General features: G+C 39.9%; 1 protein-coding gene across 2 annotated transcripts in view; it reads left to right on the top strand.

Moving 5' to 3' along the window:
- The window catches only part of NMT2 (N-myristoyltransferase 2), a 60,520-nt gene extending 41,813 nt beyond the window's left edge, over positions 1-18,707 (top strand). Inside the window, exons 8-12 of one of the 2 annotated variants that reach the window (XM_061436113.1) lie at positions 1,469-1,577; positions 9,884-10,054; positions 14,540-14,707; positions 16,750-16,887; positions 17,246-18,707. In XM_061436113.1, coding sequence (XP_061292097.1) covers positions 1,469-1,577; positions 9,884-10,054; positions 14,540-14,707; positions 16,750-16,887; positions 17,246-17,266 — 607 coding nt within the window. In that variant the 3' untranslated portion in view covers positions 17,267-18,707. Of the gene's footprint in view, positions 1-1,468; positions 1,578-9,883; positions 10,055-14,539; positions 14,708-16,749 lie in introns of both variants that reach the window. The other variant, XM_061436114.1, reaches the window with a different exon arrangement.
- The last annotated feature ends 1,732 nt before the right edge of the window (positions 18,708-20,439 follow it).

The raw sequence follows: 20,439 nt of genomic DNA, 5'->3' as shown, positions 1-20,439 counted from the left end.
CCTTGTAACCTGGAAGGGTTTTGGCTGACCCATGATGATGATGTTGGTTGGTAGCAGAGATGGCGATACAACCAAGAACCATTAGCCCAGTATTCTTGCGGTAAACCCCACAGCCACATGTATATGAATGATGCTGTGTGTCTATTTCTGTGTCTCTTCATTTGAAAGGCTAGTTGCTGCCTTGTGAAACCCAGGGCATCAGTTATCAGGAGATGTCCCTGTAGTACCATTTTCTTTCCCTCTCGAACACTCAGTGTTGTACCAGTGCTGTCAGGAACTGCTCCAAAAGCTTGATAAGCATCTAGCTGGAAAGCCTGAACATACTTGTCTGCTATGAGTGAAAAGAAGGCTAAAGCTCTGTTCTTATTACTTTATTATTTCATGTGCTCTTTTCAAGCTTTCAAAAGTTAATCCAGTAAGAAAATCATATATCAGATTTCACTTGACTAACCTGTTTCTAGAGCATCAGAAAGAGTCTGTGTCCCTCTACTATTTTTAAAAAATTTTTTGTATCTTCTGGCTGCGCTGCACAGCATACGGGATCTTAGTTCCCCAACCAGGGGTTGAGACCTCACCCCCTACACTTGCAGTGCAGAGTCTTAACCACTGGATTGACAGGGAAGTCCTTCCCTCTCCTCTGTTTTTGCATGTGTGTATGCATGCCTGCTCAGTCGTGTCCGATCCATTGCTGCCCTATGGGCTGCAGCCCACCAGGCTCCTCAGTCCATGGGATTATCCAGACTGGAGTGAGTTGCCATCTCCTCCTCCAGGGGATCTTCCCAACTCAGGGACTGAACCCAAGCCTCCTGCATCTCCTCCACTGGCCGGCAGCTTCTTTACCACTGAGCCACCTGGGAAGCCACTGCTATTTTTTTTGACTCAAATAAGATGAAACTTCAGGAAAAAACTTCAGAGTATAGAAGACAAACCTGTAAAATGCCTCTCTCCTATTCAGTTATTCATAAATAAACAGAATAAATAAGACTTCCCAGGTATATTTTAATATAATCTGTAATCATTCATTCCAGTACCTAAGCCAGAATCATTTAAGAAATTCAAACTCATTTCTCAAAAAGTTTTCTTCCATGTGCATTATATAAATGTGAAGGTTACTAACTTCAGGGAGTCTTTTCATGCTTTTAAAGTTTTTGGTTTACCTTCTTAGAATCTGTGATGGTCATTCAATACTTACAAACTGGACATTGTCAATATTTCTTCTGCAATTTTAAGATTTTTCTATATTAAAAGAGACGGAAGGTTACCAATGTCAAAAGAGCATAACTGGAACATCATTTCGAGGTAAAAATGACAGATAAAATAATTACATAGGCAGAGGGCCAGGACCTGCACTGCACCAGGCCCTACATGATGTTTGTTCAGTACTTCTGTAACAGCTGAGCTGAGACAAAGAGTAAAAACTTGGAGAGTTAGAAATCAATCAGACCTTAAAGCCTGTATTGTATTTCAGATACTGGCATCGATCACTAAACCCCAGAAAATTGGTAGAAGTGAAATTTTCTCACTTGAGTAGAAATATGACTTTGCAGAGAACGATGAAGCTGTACAGACTTCCAGATGTAAGTAAGAATGGCTTGCTGTTTTTTGAAGCTATTAACAACTGAAACTTTTAACATAGAAAAGAATTATTTGCAGGAAGCTAAAAACTGGTTCATGTGTCTGAAGATGTGAATATGTAGCTTAAAAGACTTCAGAGAACTTCAGGGCCAGGAGGAGAGTTCATTTGGAAATACCAGGTTTTGTTTTGTTTTTTTTAAGGCTTTTAAAAGGTCTTCAGTTTGGGGTTGGATGGGGTTGAACTCCGAACTTGCAGGTTTTTAAATTTTGAGCACTTACATTCTATTCAGGAAGAGGGAAGAAAAGTCCCAGCTTCTGATGGTTTCTTTGCACATGGAATTAAGGAATAAGGTTTAAAAGAGAAACCTAGGGAGAGGAAATAATGTCTTACTGAATTAGCATCGTTTTAAACTAGAAACTTCTTAGTGTGAAAAGTTGTCCCTTAATAAGGGAAAATTTAAATGTGCTTACCAGTTTGGCTTTTATTTGGGGCTCAGATGGTAAATGAGTTCTCTGTCGCTCCATAAGAAACTACCACAAAGGCAGAAGCTGAAACCAACACATGTACTATCTCTTGGGTTCTGTGGGTCAGGAATCAAGGCACAGCTTAGCTGAGGTCTTTGCTTCAGGCTCCTTGTGAAGCTGTCATCAAGGCATCAGCCAGGGTCAGAGTCTCGTCTGAAAACTTGACTAGGGATGGATCCACTTCAAGCTCACATGGCTGTTGCCAGCCTTGAGTTCCTGGTGGGCAGATGGACTGGGGTCCTCCATTCTTTGCTGGCTGTCGGCCTGAGGCTGCCTCAGCTCCTCATCGGTGGGGGGTTCTCTGAAGGGCAGATCACAGCACACGGGGAGAGTCTACAGAGAGCATCTGCTAGCAAGATGGAAGTTAGAATCCTGTGTAGTCAATTCACAAAGTGAAATCAATACTGCCATATGTCATTGGTCCCACCCACACTCAAGATAAGTGGATGGTGTGGGCGTGAACTCCAGTGAAGGTGGGCAGGCATCACTGGGGCCATCTTGGAATCTGTCCACACAGATGGGATCTGTAGTGTGAAGTTTTGATTTCATCAGAGCTGTTCTTTCTTTGGGTTATAGTAAGTACTTTAACTCAGCTGAGGGATTCACATAGAGTGTAGCTGTGTTCCTCCAAACAAGGCGGGGAAGGACTTCCTCTATGGAGGTGTGGCCAACTCCAGCTCCTCTTGTCTTGGACCAGTTGTGTGTTTACCAGAAACATGTGATCAGTGGCTGCACGGATTGAAGTCTTTCCTTCATCGACAGAATCAACGTGTTTCTGACTTAGGCAGAATTTCATAAGGAGAGACGTGGAGATGAAGGAAACCAGGGATTCCAGGGCTTCCCATCTGGCAGAGGGACCAGAAAGCATGGTCTCCTTTATGTCTAAGCTGCAGTTGGAGACAGTGGGGCTTGAACTCGTGAACTCACTGCCTGTCTGTAAGGCCAAGGACGGAGGGGGAACATAGTTCAGAACAGAGGGAAATAAAAAGTGTGGTGACATAACGAGGGAGGGTCCACGTGTCCTGGGAAAGGAGGACCAGGGCCCCTCAAGCTGGGGTGACAGACATGAGGCTAAGTATGTGGAGACTCTGGAAAATGCCCTGAGGGGTCACCTCAGGTCATCTAACAATGACCATCACAATTTACTGATCAACTAGAAGTAACTTCTGCTAATGGCCAAGTCCCAGAGACACTGAGAAGGGTGGACTCACATAGGGGCACAAATGGCTGTGAGAAAAAAGGGCCCTGGAGGGGCACAGCACACGGCTGAGACAAGACACAGCTGATGCTCAGTGTCCTCCTGGCCAAGTGTCAAATGCTTTGCTATCTGTGAGTTAAAATAAGAACTTGAAGCAAGCCTCCTTTTTCCAGTAGGGGCGAATGCTGTTCTTCCTTGGTCTCCCCTGATTTCAGTTTCTCAACCTAACTCTGTTTAGCTTGTGTGTAAGAAAAGCACCTCCTTGTCTGTATAGTCACCTGAAGTGGAATGAAGCATAAGGAAATTTAGTAGCTGTCATTGGTTTATCCAGGATGATTAGAGGTGCGGAAAGTTATTTTTGATTTGACTCTGTACATTGGCCTCCGTATTCTTGTACAAGCATCCATCAGCTCACAGGTAACCACGTTTTGAAACGTTAGTGATAAATTGCTGGTCGGACATTGGTGGTGAAAGCAGACTCTGGCATCTTGGTTGCAGTCAACTCGGTTACAGAAGAGCATACCTCTTCCAGCCATGGTGCTGTGGTGACTGCCTTTTTTCTTCTACCATAAGTCTAAGCTGATAAAGTGCAGTCACGTATATTAGCATATTCTCTCAACCACCTTCTGAATTTGGTATTCTTACCTCATTGCACAGATGCAAAGACTGAGGCTTGTGAAGGTTCTCCAAACAACTCTTGTTGGCTTGTTCCAGCCTCCTTTACTCTTTTTAAGTCATAGGGAAGGAAAGAAAACTAAAGAGTAAATTAATTTAAAAAAAAAAAAGAGAAAGGATAGAAGAGATGCAAGTAGAGACATTGAAAAATTGGAAGGTGCCACCAGCAGCAACCTTGGTGTTGGGCTCCTGGCTTAGAAGCTGGATGAGGCAGCAAAAGCCAAACTACTTCCTTCTCTCCCAGGACCAGACAGTTATCGTTTGAGAACATTTTTGTATTATGAAGTGTAGAGAAGAGCCTTACTGAACACAGGTTTTTTGTTCAGCCTCATTTTCTGCTTTGTTGTAACCGTGTCAGCTCACCGTGCCAGCTTTATGTGTTGATCATAGACTATACAAGTTAACGTTGATTGTGGCCGACGTTATGCCAAACAGTTAACATCTGTAACCTCATTATTCACATTGATCAGAGGGGTCAAGTCATTGTTCCCAGTCACAGAAGAGAATGTTGAGACACAGATTGATTTGCTCAGAGTCTTCCAATCAGGACAGAACCATCCCCACCAGCTCATGCCATTAGCTACCGTTACCAACGAGACAAAAATTTTCCCAAGAGGAACAGTTTCCTGCCCTTTCAATGCTGGTTTTTCGTTTTTATTTAATTGGAGTATAGTTGCTTTACAGTGAATGTCAGTTTGTTTTTAATGTGTTGAGACTTTCCAAACAATGTTGGACTTTTTTTTGTTGTTGGTCAGTGCTTTTCAAGGTGAAGGATTTTTTTTTTTTAATGTGGACCATTTTTTTTTTTTGGTCTTTATTAAATTTGTTATAATATTGGGTTTTGTTTGTTTGTTTGTTTTACTGTTTTTATTTTTTGGCCACAAGGCATTTGGGATTTTAGCTCCCAGACCAGGGATGAAACCTGCACCCCCTAGGGGCATTGGAAGCTGTCTTAACCACTGGACCACCAGGGAAGTCCCAAGGTAAAAAAATTTGAAGTAGATAAAAAGCAGGAGTCAGGTTACTCTCCCAACATCTTTACGTTGTGTTGCAAGAAGTGTATGCCTATGAAGCCATGCTGAAACACAGATATTCTTGGTTTAGTAACTGTAGGTTTTTTTGGTTTTGTTTGTTTAGTGTGTAATGTCTTACTGCTCCTTCTTAAATCAAAAAAGTATCCATAATCAAGGCTTACATCTCTACTCTGGAATCTTGGCTCCAAATCAGTTCACACTACATAGCTTGATGGAGAACAGCACTGCTTCTGTTTTTTAATAGGGCTCTGAGCTTGATTTCCTTATAAACTTAAAAGCAAATTTTATACACATTTCAGTGTATGGAGAGTCCGATGAGTAATACATATTAGCTCGACCATGGGAAAGTAGCTCTGATTCAGAAATAGACTTTGCTTATGAAATTTAAGATTTTCTCAGTTAAGTCCCTGGAAATTTTTTTTGCTTTTTATTGAAATCTCAGAAAACATTGCCATCTGACTCGGATTATGCCAAAGCTTAAATTTCTACCTAGGCATGACATTTCCCTCCACCTCTTCCTGAAAACAACAGCTATCATATAAAATAGAATTATTTTTTTGGCCACACTATGCAGTTTGCCGGATCTCAGTTCCCTGATCAGGGATTAAACACAGGCCATGGCAGTGAAAGCCCAGAATCCTAACCACTAGGCCACCAGGGAACCCCCTAGAATATAATTTTATATATTAAAATTTATGTCATGCTTCAGTAGATTTCCTGGAGAGGATATGACTTTATGATGTTAGAAAGAAACAAGTTTAGGTTCTGAGATATATAAGCCATTGTTGATCAGGAAGAGCATATATTTTTCCCCCGTTTCTAGTACCTTTTCTGTTTCATAATTGGATGTAATCTGATGTTTCCTTCTGCTTTAACTTAGCTCCTGTAAAAATTTGTTTGAAGTGCTTGAAAATTGCTGTTTATATACTTCCTCACTGCCCATTTGCCAAAATATACTGTTTCACTGAGTCCTCCTTGTCTAAATTCTATTACCCATTTTCCTAACCTTCAGAGACCTGAGGTAGCAGTTCTCAAAGTGTGGTCTAGGGGCCCCAGGAAGTTCCCAGAACACTTTGGGGGGACCTGTGAAGTCAGTTATTTAGAATAACACAAAAATAATTTGCATCTTTCATTATCTTATAAGTGCACTGTGCAGTCTTCTAGAGGTTAAATGGAACGTGAGCTTATATATTCTTTTGCTTTAAAATTTCTAATTTCTAATACAATAAATATAGATAAATATAACCCATGTAAACAAAGCACTTTGGGAGTATTAAATAATTTTTAAGACCATAACAAAGTTCCAGACCAAAATCTTTGACAACTGCAGCTTTAAGGATGTCTGTCAGGCAAAAAAAGATTTTGATTTTACTGATTTCACAATATGAGTGTTCAATGAATAAGAATTGTGCTGCAAAAGCGTATTTTGCTCCAAAAAGGAGTTGGCAAGCTTTATTCCTCATTTCTGAATGTTCTCTATGAACACAGAGGAACATCCTCATCCTGTTACTGTCATGAGATAATCTCATTGTTTGAGGCTCATTTTATTTCATTTCATTTATTTTGAGCTGTGGCATGCAGGATCTTAGTTCCCCAACTGGGGATCAAACCTGTGCCCCCTGCAGTGGAAGCACAGCCTTAACCACTGGACCACGAGGGAAGTCTCGATATCATTGATTGTTACTGAATCAGTAACAAATGCAAAAACAGTCTAATGTTAAGAAAGACTATTTAAAATTTATCAAGGTCATCCTCATAGCAGAAAAATAACCTTTTCAAATGACTGCAGTATACATGCGGTATGGTTTTGGTCTTCCTACCAGCATTTCAAAATGTATATTTCTCATTTAACACCATTTAGCAGTCATATAGGTTTCCCTCTTCCCACAAATTGCAGAGTAGAAATGCTCTAAATAACTAAAATTGGCTTACAGAAACAAAAGGAAAATATTGGTTTCATGCCTGGCTTGCACTTGAATGCCAGGCGAAAGAAATGCCATCTCTTCAGAGCTGACAGTGACTTTTTTCCATGTCTGCAGCCTTCACCTCACCCTATTGGGTAAATGATTGTGCTAAAAACCTAAGAATTCGTGCATTCAGTCATTCATTCAACACCTATTCAGGCCATTATTAACCAAGGGTTAAGCCTTGGATTGGAGAAAGCAATGGCACCCCACTCCAGTACTCTTGCCTGGAAAATCCCATGGATGGAGGAACCTGGTAGGCTGCAGTCCATGGGGTCACTAGGAGTCGGACACGACTGAGCGACTTCACTTTCACTTTTTACTTTAATGCACTGGAGAAGGAAATGGCAACCCACTCCAGTGTTCTTGCCTGGAGAATCCCAGGGATGGGCGAGCCTGGTGGGCTGCTGTCTCTGGGGTCGCACAGAGTCAGACACGACTGAGGCGACTTAGCGGCAGCAGCGGCAGCAAGCCTTGGATGGAAGCTGGGACCTGGAGAGTTCAGGTCCTTTGGCTTTGTTGTTGTTTAGTTGCTTAGTCGTGTTTAAATCTTTTGTGACCCCAGGGACTATACCCCGCCAGGGTCCTCTGTCCATGGGATTTCCCAGGCAAGAATACTAGAATGGGTTACCATTTCCTTCTCCAGGGGATCTTCCCAACCCAGGGATCAAATCCATGTCTCCTGCATTGACAGGTGGATTCTTTACCACTGAGCTACCTGGGAAGCCCCCCTTTGGCTTTGAGATCCACAGAAATGCTGGAAGTCTGAGTTTTCTATTAAATGTCAAGGACTTAAATTCTCTTAATTTAGAGTATTAAACTATTTTAGTTTCATTATGGTATCTTTATAGATTCTGTAAATCATAACTGGGTAGTACATAGTAAATACTCAGCTAAAGACTGTTGGATCTGTAAATACAAAGAACACCTCTCCCGTCTCTTCCCAACACGAGTCAGTAATTGACCAGCATTCCTTGTCACAGAACCTTAGTAACCTCAACATGACTACTGACGTCCATTAGAGCCAGCATTCAAGATGAAAACCCATTTTCCACCTTGGTCTTCTCTAACCACCACTCTGGGGGCATGCAGGAATTGTGATGATCTAATCTTAGAGGCAGCTTTTAATTTAAAAGTGCTCAGAAATAATTTAGGACAGATTAGGTAGAATAGAAGTATTTATATGCAAGTTATTTGTCACTTAAAAATTTATCCAGTATTTCTTCAAGGAAAAAAAAGTATCAAGTTAACTAGAAGAAATGAAGTTGTTTTTGTAGTTCAGTTCAGTCGCTCAGTCGTGTCCGATTCTTTGCGACCCCATGGACTCCAGCGTGCCAGGCTTACCTGTCTTTTGCCAGCTCCCGGAGCTTGCTCAAACTCATTTGTAAGTAATTAGAGTTTTGTCTTTGTACAGACAAGGAATGTAGTGAGCTTTCTCACTTCCAGTGTCAAGTGTCCTGGTATCTGGACACTTCTTATACTTGATGCCTTAAGCTCTTTTAAGGATAAGCACTTGAACAAATAAATCCAGATGGGGCCTTGTCCCGACCTTTGAGAGTCTGTCATTCCTATTTGTTGTTTTTGTTCAGTCACTCAGTTGTGTCTGACTCTTTGCAACCCCATGGACTGCAGGACATCGCCAGGCTCCCCTGTCCTTCACAGTCTCCTGGAGTTTGTTCAAACTCATGTCCATTGAGTTGATGATGCCATCCAACCCTATGGCCTTATGTAAAAACTGTGACTTATGAGATCAAGGATTCAGATGCCTATTATGATCACCTTTTAATTGACCACCATTGGTCAATTAATGACCAGCAAGACCAAGGCCAGTACTGGGCAACTAGCCATTCGTTCTTGGTAACTAAAATGCCTGCCTTCCCATGGTGACTGTTATGATTGACTTTTCTTTCATTTTTGTTTCTCATGAGAACAAAATAGCTACATCTTATTCATGGGCTATTGGACAAAATGAGTTTCTCAGCCATTCTCAACTGTGTTTTCAAAATGTCAAACATGGCAGTCTTACAGCATGATATTCCAGAACACATGCTGGGATTGTTTTGCCCTGTTATGTAGGCCAGCAGTCCCCAACCTTTTGTTCCTAGGGAGTAGTCTCATGGAAGATAATTTTTCCACAGACAGGGGTAGAGGGCAGGTGGTTTCAGGATGATTCGAGTACATTATATTTATTGTGCAGTTTATTTCTATTATTATTACATCAGCTGTACCTCAGATCATCAGGCATTAGATCTCAGAGGTTGGGAATCCCTGGTGTAGGCTGTTAAATTTCTTGGCATGGGTATATAGGTGAATTTATAGTGTTCCCATTGGTTTCGTTTGGGTCATAGGGAATACTAACCGAAGACCTGGTACACAAAGATAGGATAGAACACATTGTGTAGCTTATGTGCTTAACTAGTACATCTCACAGAGAAGGCAATGGCACCCCACTCCAGTACTCTTGCCTGGAAAGTCCCATGGACGGAGGAGCCTGATAGGCTGCAGTCCATGGGGCTGCTAAGAGTCGGACACGACTGAGCGACTTCACTTTCACTTTTCACTTTCATGCACTGGAGAAGGAAATGGCAACCCACTCCAGTGTTCTTGCCTGGAGAATCTCAGGGACGGGGCAGCCTGGTGGGCTGCCGTCTATGGGGTCACACAGAGTCGGACACGACTGTGGTGACTTAGCAGCAGCAGCACATCTCAAGCTTTCTGTGTATACAAATCACCAGGGAATTTTGTGAAATTGCTCATTCTGACTTGGTACATCTGGGGCAGGCCCAAGAATCTGCATTTCTAACAAGCTCCCATGAGATGATGGTAATGTTGGTCTGGGGACCACACTGGCTCCAAGTTTGTTTAGTCCTCTTATTTAAACCTCCCCATTGGTTTTGTGTTCACTCCAACAGGCTACAAAAACTTCAGGCTTGAGGCCAATGGAACCAAGAGATATCAAAGCTGTTCAAGAACTCACCAACACATACCTGAAGCAGTTTCATCTAGCCCCGGTGATGGATGAAGAGGAAGTAGCCCACTGGTTCCTCCCTCAGGAGCACATCATTGACACTTTTGTAGTGGAGGTAAAGATAAGGTGATAAGATAGTACAGAAAAGTATGAAAATACTATGCGACTGAGTCCATTTCCCAGAAAGACCCTAGAGTGCCTATCTCCTTCCTCTGTGTCCATGACTCACTGCTTCTATACCAAGCTTCTGCTCACTCTGTTAGAACAAGCTGTGCTTACAGTTTTCATTCCTGGCACAAGAGCACACTTTTACTACTTAATAATAGGAAATCAGGATACTGCTCTGATGTTGCCTGTGTGATTAATTGCTTCCCTCGGTTTTGAAAAGGACAGTTTGGATGACCTCATCAGAGATGAACGGTGTCTCAAAGTTTAATACTGTTTTGCTTTTGCAAAACTGGTTGGAATTGAACTGCCTTTGTTCAAGATGGCATAATTCAATCACTTCATTCAACCTTGTCTTGATTTGTAAAAGGTTTTCTATAGGCTGAATACGAATACTTTGTACTGTAGTCCATTTCTGCGTTCTCCATTCTGTTCCATTGATCTGTGTCTATTCCCCTACCGATATCACGCTGTCTTAATTAATCTGTAGCTCTGTAGTAAGGCTTGATATCAGGTAGAGTGATTCCTCCCATTTCATTTTTCTTTGTCAAGATTGTTTTAGCTAATGTAGTTCCTTTGCCTTTGCATATAAATTTTAGAATAAGCTTGTCTTAATTTACAAAAGACCTTGCTGGGATTGTGATAATAATTGCATGATATTCAGCAGGATTGCATTAATTTAGGGAGAATTAACATGTCTTCCAATCCATGAACATGGTATGTCTCCATTTATTTAGGTCTTTTCAATTTTATTTTGTCAGCGGTCTTTAATTTTCAGCATCTAGATCCTATACATTTTTTAAAGTTTCATTTTCCACATATTCCTTGTTAGTATGTAGAAATGTGATTGGTTTTTCTGTGATGCTCCTGTATCCTGCAACCTTGCTGAAATCACATATTAGTTCCAGGAGTTTATTTGGAAATTTCTTGGGATTTTTACATGGATAATTTTGTCATCTGCAAATAGAGTCAGTTTTGCTTCTTCCCTTCCCATCTGTATGCTTTTTCTTTCTTTCTCTTGCCTTATTGCAGGGGCTAGATCTTCTGGTACTTCATTGCATAAGAGTGGTGAAGGCTGACATCCTTGCCTTGTTTCTGATATTAGGGGAAGAGCATTTGGTCTAACCCCATGACTTACACCATTATGTTAGCGGTCAGTTTTTCATGGATGCTCCTTATCAATTTGAGAAAATTTCCAACTTGCTGAGAGTTCTCATCATAAACGGATGTTGGATTTTGTCCAGTGCTTTTTCTGCTTCAGTTGATATAATCATACGGTTTTTCTTCTTTAGTCTGTTGATATGGTACATTTATTTACTTATTTTCAAATATTTGACCACCTCACATACCTAGGAAAATTATTCTCTTGGTTATGGTGTATAATTCTTTTTGTACATTATTGGATTTGGAGTGCTAATATTTCATTGAGTATTTCCTGAGTTCATGAGAGATACTGATATGCAGTTTCTTTTTTTTTTTTTTTTACTGTCTCTGGTTTCTGTATTAGGAAACCACTGACTCATAAGAGGAGTTGGGAAGTGTGACCTCCTCTTCTATTTTCTAGAAGAAATTGTATAGAATTCGTGTTAGTTCCTTAAATGTTTGCTAGAATTCTCCAGTTGAACCCATCTAACCTTAGAAAATTCCTTCTCATTGTCTATTAGTACAGGCAGACATCTTATCACTCTTTGTTTTATTATACTAGTCAGATAGTGCATTTTTAACAAATTAACAGTTTATGGTAACCCTGTTGGTGCCATTTTTTTCCAACAGCATTTGCTCACTTTGTCTCTCCATGTCACATTTTGGTAATTCTTTGAATATTTCAAACTTTTTCATTATGATCATATGTGTTATGGTGATTTTTGATGTTACTGCTTCAAAGTTCTAAATGATGATTAGCATTTTATAGTGATAAGGTATTTTAAAATTATGTATATTCTTTTCTAGACTTAATGCTGTAGCACACTAATAGACTATAGTATAGTGCAAACAAACTTGCATATAAACTGGGAAAACAAAAAAACTCATGTGACTCACTTTATTGCAATATTTGCTTTATCGAGGGTGTCTGGAACCAAACACGCAATATTCCCAGGGTATGCCTGTATATCATGTTTACATGATATATCTGTTTCAGTCCTTTTACTTCTAAGCCATCTATGTCATTGATTTTGAAGTGATGTTTGGGCCATGTTTCCTTATGTATTCTGCAGAATTTCTCCTGATTGGTATATTTTGACTATTTACACCTGATGATAATTGATACATTAGAGCTTAAGTCTTCCATATTATATTTTCTGTTTGTTTCTTCTGGCTCTTGCCCCTCTCTTTTTCCTTGCCTTCCTATCCTTGACCATTTTTTGATCTGTCTTTATTTATTTATAGTGCATTTGAGTATATTTGTATAGGTCTTATCTGAGTATGGGGCTTCCCAGGTGGCGCAGTGGTAAAAAATCCGCCTGCTGATGCAGGAGACACAAGAGATGCGGGTTAGGTCCCTGTATTGGGGCAGGAAATGGCAACCCACTCTAGTACTCTTGCCTGGAAAATTCCATGGACGGAGGAGCCTGGTAGGCTATGGTCCATGGGGTCCCAAAGAGTTGGACACAACTGAGTGACTTCACTCTAGTATTCCTGCCTGGAAAATTCCACAGAGGAGCCTGGTGGGCTACATCCATGGGGTCACAAAGAGTGCTTGTGCTTGAACACAAGCAAGCAAGATTTGAGTATTATAGTATATGGATATAAATTATCAGTTCTCTGGTATCCACATTGCACCACTTCAAGTGATTTTACTTCCATTTAGGTCTCTTTACTGTCTCAAAGTTTAAATATCACCATCTTGAGTATCTTGAGATTTCCTTTCTATTTGAAGGATGTTATTTGGCCAGTGTTAAAGGTATGTCTGCTGGCAACGAATTCTTCTAGTTTTCATTTGTCTGAGAATGTCTTATTTGCCCTTCTTTCCTGAAAGAAGCTTTACCAGATACAGAATTCACAATTGATGGTTCTTTTCATTCAGCTCTTGAGCCACTTGCTTCTGGCCTCTGTGGTTTCAGGTGAGCAGACCATTTTCATTTGAATTAGTATTTCCTTGTAGGTAATGAGTTGTTCTTCTGTGGCTACTTTTAAGATCTCTGTCTTTAACTTTGGGAAATTTTATTATGATGTGCATTTCTTTTTGTTATCCTCTTAGAGTTCACTTGGCTTCTTGAATCTCTTCTTAAATCTCTGCCACCTCTGGGAAGCTTCCAGTCATTGTCTCTTTCAGCCCATTTTCTTCTTTCCCTCTGAGTCTCCAGTGATATGAATGGTGAATCTTTTATTGCTGCTTCACAGATCCCTGAGGCTTAATTTTTTTTTTTCCAGTCTGTTTTCTCTCTCTTATTTCAGATTGGGTAAATTCTACTGGATTCTTCAAGTTCAGTGATTCTATCATGTCATCTCCACTCTGCTACTGAGCCCATTCAGTGATTTTTTTTCTCTCTTAATTTCTGCTATGGTATTTTAAAATCCTTAACAAAATAGAAAATCTAGGCCTTTAAGTCATCTCTAATATTTGAGCTGCTAATACAGCACATCAGTTTAGCTTAACATCTTTAATTCTTAATGTCTGAAAAAAAGGATTATTGAATCAGAAGCACTCAAAAAGTGAATAAATCCATCCCTCTGGAAATTTCTGCTAAAACAAATACTAGCAATGCCATATGTGGTCTAGCCTCTGCACCTGTATAATTCAAATATAGCTTGAATTCTTTGCAGACTGGCATAGTAACCACATATATACCTAGTTACCACAGCTAACTGAAACAACCCAAACAATATTGACTAATTTCTTGTATTTCTTGTACCAGTGATGGTGAAACAAACACCATCTTTTTTGCATCCCTTTTGATATTTGATAGCTTCAGATTTTCTCAGTCATTTACATACGTATACTTTGGTGCAGAACCAATGCCTTTTACAAGCTTCGAAAAAAAACAACTCCCAAACTCTATCCCACTTCATTTCAAGCTGATAAAATTCCTGCCTTGTGCCAAGAAGATGTTAGGTATTACACAGTATCCTTTAGTTGGAAAAGGTAGTATCCTGATCCTTAATGATCTTATTCTTGCAAAAACAGTGAATTGACTTTTATCACTGTCCCTATAAGTCTGTAGTCACTAGTCAACCAAAGAGAAGCATTCCTTCTTAAGAACTTACTGCCAGGCACCAGTGAGCACTTAGGCTGAGGCACAGCTCCACGCTCTTCCCTGGCCACTGCCCAGCACACGGTGGGGCTCCACATCAGACCTGGAGGATGGAGCAGGAGCAGTTGCTGTCCATTCTGATGGAAAGCCATGGTGCAAGTCAGAGATTACAAAGTGAGCTGAAGTGCCTGGATGACACTTGTTCGAGGAGATGTTTATCTGACGTTACCTTTGTTCTTTAGAACTCCAGTGGTAAACTAACTGACTTCCTGAGCTTCTACACACTCCCCTCCACAGTCATGCACCACCCGGCTCACAAGAGCCTCAAAGCCGCCTACTCCTTCTACAACATCCACACGGAGACGCCCCTGCTGGACCTCATGAGCGACGCGCTCATCATCGCCAAGCTGGTAGGTGACTCACTCCTGGCTGTGCTGTGTGTGCGTCTCCAGATACGTATGTCAAATTATATAAGTGTCTTGTATTTTCTTCCACATAGGAGAATTCATTTGAGATATTTTACTGTTGACCATCAGTCAAAAGAAGAATTTTGATAAGAGGTTTTTTAAAAAAAACTTTAGTGACTGTTTTCATTATCAGCTCTATTGTAACTTAACCAAAAAGACATTTTGTACAAATCAGAAACTTTTAACCCTTATATGAAAGTACATGGGACTTCCCTGGTGGTCTAGTGGTTAAGACTTAGCCTTCTAGAGCAGAGGATGCAAGTTTGATCCCTGGTCGGGGAGCTAAAATCCCCCATGCCTTGCGGCCAAAAACCCAAAACATAAAACAGAAGCAGTATTTTAACAAATTCAATAAAGACTTTTAAAAGGTGGTCCATATAAATCTTTAAAAACAAATAAAAAACATAAAATTCATAATATAAGGAATATAAGAAAATTACATGATCATGTTATACAGGTATATACCTTGGAGATACTGTGGGTTCAGTTCCATATGGTTCCAGATCACTGCAATAAAGCAAGTATTGTGATAAAGTGAGCCACATGAACTTTTGGTGTCCTAGTGCATATAAAAAAAAAATTCAAAAGTTATCTTCACGCGATAGTGTGGTCTGTTAAGTGTGTGGTAGTAACTAAATAACTTAGAGATCTTAATTTTAAATATTTTATTCCTGAAAAAAACATGCTATCCATCATCTGAGCCTGCAGTGAGTGATATTCTTAACATCAGAGACCACAGATCACTGTAACAACTATAATAAAAATGAAAGAGTTTGAAGTATTACAAGAATTACCAGAACGGAACAGAGACATGAAGTGAGCAGATGCAGTTGGAAAAATGACCCTGACAGACTTGCTCAATGTGGGGTGGCCACAGACCATCAATTTGTAAAAAACACAGAATCTGTGACATGCAATAAAATGAGACCTGCCTGTATGGGGAAAATGTGAATGTTGTGTTACAGTGAATAACTGGCAACAGCAAGTTTTTTTATTTAGTCTGTGAATTTTGAAATTACATTTAATTAATAAAATTATTAAGAGAATTTAAAACGAAAAGAATTAAATTCAAAATGTGCCTTAATGGATTTGCATTATTTTTTACTTCCTGAGTATAGTAGTTAGGATGATTGTTAAATTCATGCTACAAATAAAACATTTTCTTTTAAAAGAACAGAAATCAGCTGATGTAAGTGTTTTGATACAAGTACTGAATGAGATAATATTGCCTATGAGAAATCGGGAGCTACACATCAAAAATGTTTTCCTTGTATCCTTCTAGTATTTGATCATTGGAAACATTTTTTTTTAATCTATTAGAAGCAGACCCCAAAATCAGCATTTGCCTTTCTTTGATCTTGTAGCTCATTTTCAACTACCTCCCCACAAAAGGCCAGTAATAAATTATTTAAAGTAAAACCCCTGAGAAACAGAAATGCAGGTACTTCATCTGTGTCACATTTTGCATAGTATTAACTAGTATTTTTTAATTCTGTTTTTACTATAATAATGTTACTAAATTTATTTCCCAGTATTAGCCCAAGACAAATACACAATTTCAAGTCTTTCCAGGTTTGGTTTCTTGGCTGTAGGTTTAGGTAAGTCAGAACTTAGGAAGGCCGGTTACTCACAGTTCTGGTGTTGGGGCCATCTAGACAACTGTTGCCTTCAAAAACTGGGGCAAAATATTTCTTGAAACCTTAATATTTTTTGTCACTGTTAGCCATCAGACTGTATTTTTTGATTCAGCATTTCTAGATAATCTTGTTGATTCCATCATATTCACTACTTGCTAGTTTAATAGGATAGTTGTGAACTGATTTATTAATGCATAGCATATACTGCAGACATTAAACCTCGTTATAAATGCATATTCAATTCAGGCTACTAGTAGGAGAATGAAATGTTGTACTGAAATACATCATATACAAAATACTTCAAACCTTTAATACTTTAACATTTTTTTAAAAATTTCACATTGACAGAAAGGATTTGATGTATTCAATGCACTAGATTTGATGGAAAATAAGACATTCTTGGAAAAACTCAAGTTTGGCATAGGCGATGGCAATTTACAGTATTACTTGTACAACTGGAGGTGTCCAGGGACAGAGTCTGAAAAGGTGAGTGAAGTTGATGAGTCTTTGTAGACTTGATAAACTTAACCTACAAAACCCCATACTTGCTTCTTGTCAGAGTGTTGAGAGGTTTTTAGTTTTTTTCTTTTTAGTAGCTTTTTAAAAATATATATCTGTGGGACTTCCCTAGCAGTCCAGTGGTTAAGGCTCTGCACTTCCACACCAAAAGGCAGAGGTTCAGTCCTTGGTCAGGGAACTAAGATCCCACATGCCACATGGCAAAAAAAAAATTTAAATAATAAAAAATAAAAGAATAAAATAAAAATATACATATGTTGTACTACATTGATTTAATTTTTCTTTCTCACTTGTGTTTATTGTTCCATCTCTTCCCTCCCTTTAGGTTGGACTCGTATTACAGTAGATGGATATTTCTATTGATACTTCTAGAACTCTGACATCATCATTCGTTAATACCCTAAAGATTCCTGGAACTGCCATTCCAAAGAAGAGTAAAAGCACAACTTTAAGTGACATCAAAGTGTCAGTAACAGAAGAGATGGAAAAGCATCCATTTGTGACCACACCTGTAGAACACATTTCTAGCTGACATTAACATCCATCCTTTTTTTCCACTGTTGACCCGTTTATAGGAGGGATGCAGAGGGTACAGAGCACATTCCTCTGGTTCTCAACCTTCTGGCTGTCTCCTGATGAAGAGGAAGGGGTTTCTTCCTCTCTCTAGAAAAGGGACTGCTTTTCTATGAACTGAACAGAAGTCACAGAATTGTGTAAGAAAATCTTGGCCACTGTGTGGAGATAAACTGCTGCATTTCTGTCTATGAAGTGATGGTCTGCAGATCCACGCAGCAGATGAGGGAGCCACTCAGAAGGTGTTTACTTCCATCACCATACGCGATCTCATCGGAACCAGCACTTGTGTAACTCAGTGACACGCAGTGGGTGTGAAAGTGAAGAGCAACATAAAAATGTCCTGGGCTCTTATTTCTCAAGAAGCGAAGTTGCCAAATCAGTAAACACACAAATTGTACTTTGATCTCCAGCAGGACGATGGATTGGTTCCAAAGCAAGGTTTGGGGCAGACATGAAGTGTGCTCTCTGAAGAGTGTACACCCCTGCCAAAGTAGACTTCTGCTCCTGCACAGATTCTCATTCTTCTCGGCAACAGCCAGGATATGTGAGGAAAAGGACTTCAAAGCCCGCAAGTCAAAAGACATGCCCAGAGGAGTTCATCAGTGCCATCAGGACACTGAGAGTTTGAATGTTTTTTATTACTTATGCAGAATTGCACATATTCCTCTATGCTGACTCTAACTTACCGTGAAAGCTGGCCTGCCCTAGGAAGATGTCTTATTTGTAAATAAGTCTCATAGTTTTGTTACTGATGGTGTTTTTATCTAGGATTTGAAAAACTTCTCAGTGTGCATAAATACGTATATATATTGCCAACAGTCCAAGGGGAAAAGATGGTGGATGAGGCCACCTCAACTGGCCTTGAGTCAAATTCCACAAAGTAGATACTTCCTGCCTTTACGTACCAGTGCCTCGGCCGTTCGGTCCATAAACATCCAGGTCCCTTAGACAACAGGATGGCCTTCCTTCATGTTATACGTGGTCAAAGGAAACAATCATACCTTATACCAGGCAGGAGCTGGCAACCTGTGGCCCGTGAACTAAACTCAGCCCATCGCCTTCTTCTGTACAGCCCAGGAGCTAAGAGTGGTGTTTATATTTTTTTGAATGGTTGAGGAGAAAAAAAAAGACAAAAGAATAACATTTTGTGACTCAAAAATTACAGGAAATTCAGATGTCAGCATCCATAAATAAAGTGTTGTGGGAACATGGCCATGGTCATTCATTTGTGTTGCCTGTGTGTGACTGCCTTACTCTACAAAATACAGAGTTAAGAACTGTTCTGACAGAGACTATGAACCCAAAGGCCTAACACATTTACAGCCTGGCCCTTTACAGAAACAAATTCTGTTGCCCCTGATTTCCCCTAAGGAGCTGAGAGCAAATTTCCCAAGCTTCTGCTCATCTGGAAGGCCAGCTCACAGCTGTGATGCCCTGGGACCTCCACTAGGGGGTGCGCGTGGGCCCCCTAAGTCCTTCCTAATTGAGGACAAGTGCTGTTTTCCTTCTAGAAGGCACAAGGTTAGATTTCTCATATACGATGACTCAAAGCCAACTGCACTACCATTTTTTTCTTAACAGGAGCAGGATGGCTTCAGAAGCAAAAGTGAACCAATTCACTGAAATACGAGAATTAAGTAAAGGAGATTTTTAACTTAATCTGCAGAAGAGGTTCCAGTTGAGAATCATGTCCCAGTCATTTTTATGGCAGTCTCATACGAAGTAGGTTTTCAAAAAATCGCTTGATTGCCACTCATAAATTTTGCACAGGCTCACCTCATGATGGAACTGTGGCAGTTACTCTCTTCACTTACATAGTTGTTGTTATAGGGTTCATATTCTTTTACTCATTTTAAATTCAGTATTTAATAAATGACTAGCACATCCATCTCTTTATAATGTAAACATGTTACCAATGAGCATTTTAAAATAGAAAATCAGTAAAACAGCTCATATTTATAAAATAGCTGTTATTATAGAACCAAATTTCGATGTATAGAGTCATAGATTCAAGAAACCACACTATCCCGTGTCCTTTGTCAGCAATGGAAATGCTCTAGTCCATGACATCCTTGCCCCCCAACCTTTTTGGTCAAGATGACATTCAGTAGATTTAAGAAATAGGTGGCATAATCTACAGATCAACCAGAATTTAGGCTAAAAATAAACTTTAACCCAATTCCTTCCCTGTAAATTGCAGAAAATACCTTTTCCAAACAACAACACTATAAATAGCGATGCTTTCACTCAGAGCATCAATTATGCTCCACACACTAACACAAATGACCCTGTCACGACAGACCCACATCGGAGCATACAGCCTCCTCCGTTTACTTTTCTATTCTCTTCCTGCCTCGTTTCACCTTTTTCCATCATACTTTTTATACATGTTAAAGTTCCAAGGGGAGAAAATAATAATAAAATTCCAAGGAAGTAAGTTAACCAAATAAAGTGGTGAATTCTAGTCAAAATAGCTTACCTGGCATTTTCTATGTTTAGCCTTTCTCCCAAGCCCATACCTACCTACAAAGAAAGGCAAACTGACAGTAGAAATTAATAACGTATTACTTCTGAGAACAGCATATTGCTTGGCATTTAGTATCTCTCCCCTACACGGATGGTGCACCTGCAGTCTAGCCTCATCTCCCCCACCACCCCACCCCACAACTGGAACTGTTGTTTGTGTGGCAGGTTTTCCAAGTTTGGATGGAAAGATGTTCAGTGTTGCAGGATACAGATGTTCTTGTTCACAAGCGCTATACCAGCCTTTTAAAAAGTGAATTTATGCCAGCCTGGACCTTCATTTCAATAAAGCTTCATTTTGATATTCACACTTCTGAACAGTCTCAGCACTTGGTGTTTCTAAGCTTCAGCATATCTGTATTCTACAGTCACAGAAAATCTTACACATGTGAAAGGAATGACACTAAATAGTCCCAAGAA

The sequence above is a fragment of the Bos javanicus genome, chromosome 13 (assembly GCF_032452875.1).
Source record: "Bos javanicus breed banteng chromosome 13, ARS-OSU_banteng_1.0, whole genome shotgun sequence".
Lineage (NCBI taxonomy): Eukaryota > Metazoa > Chordata > Mammalia > Artiodactyla > Bovidae > Bos > Bos javanicus.
The sequence above is the reverse complement of the archived record's forward strand: the minus strand, read 5'-3'. Positions and strand labels throughout refer to the sequence as shown.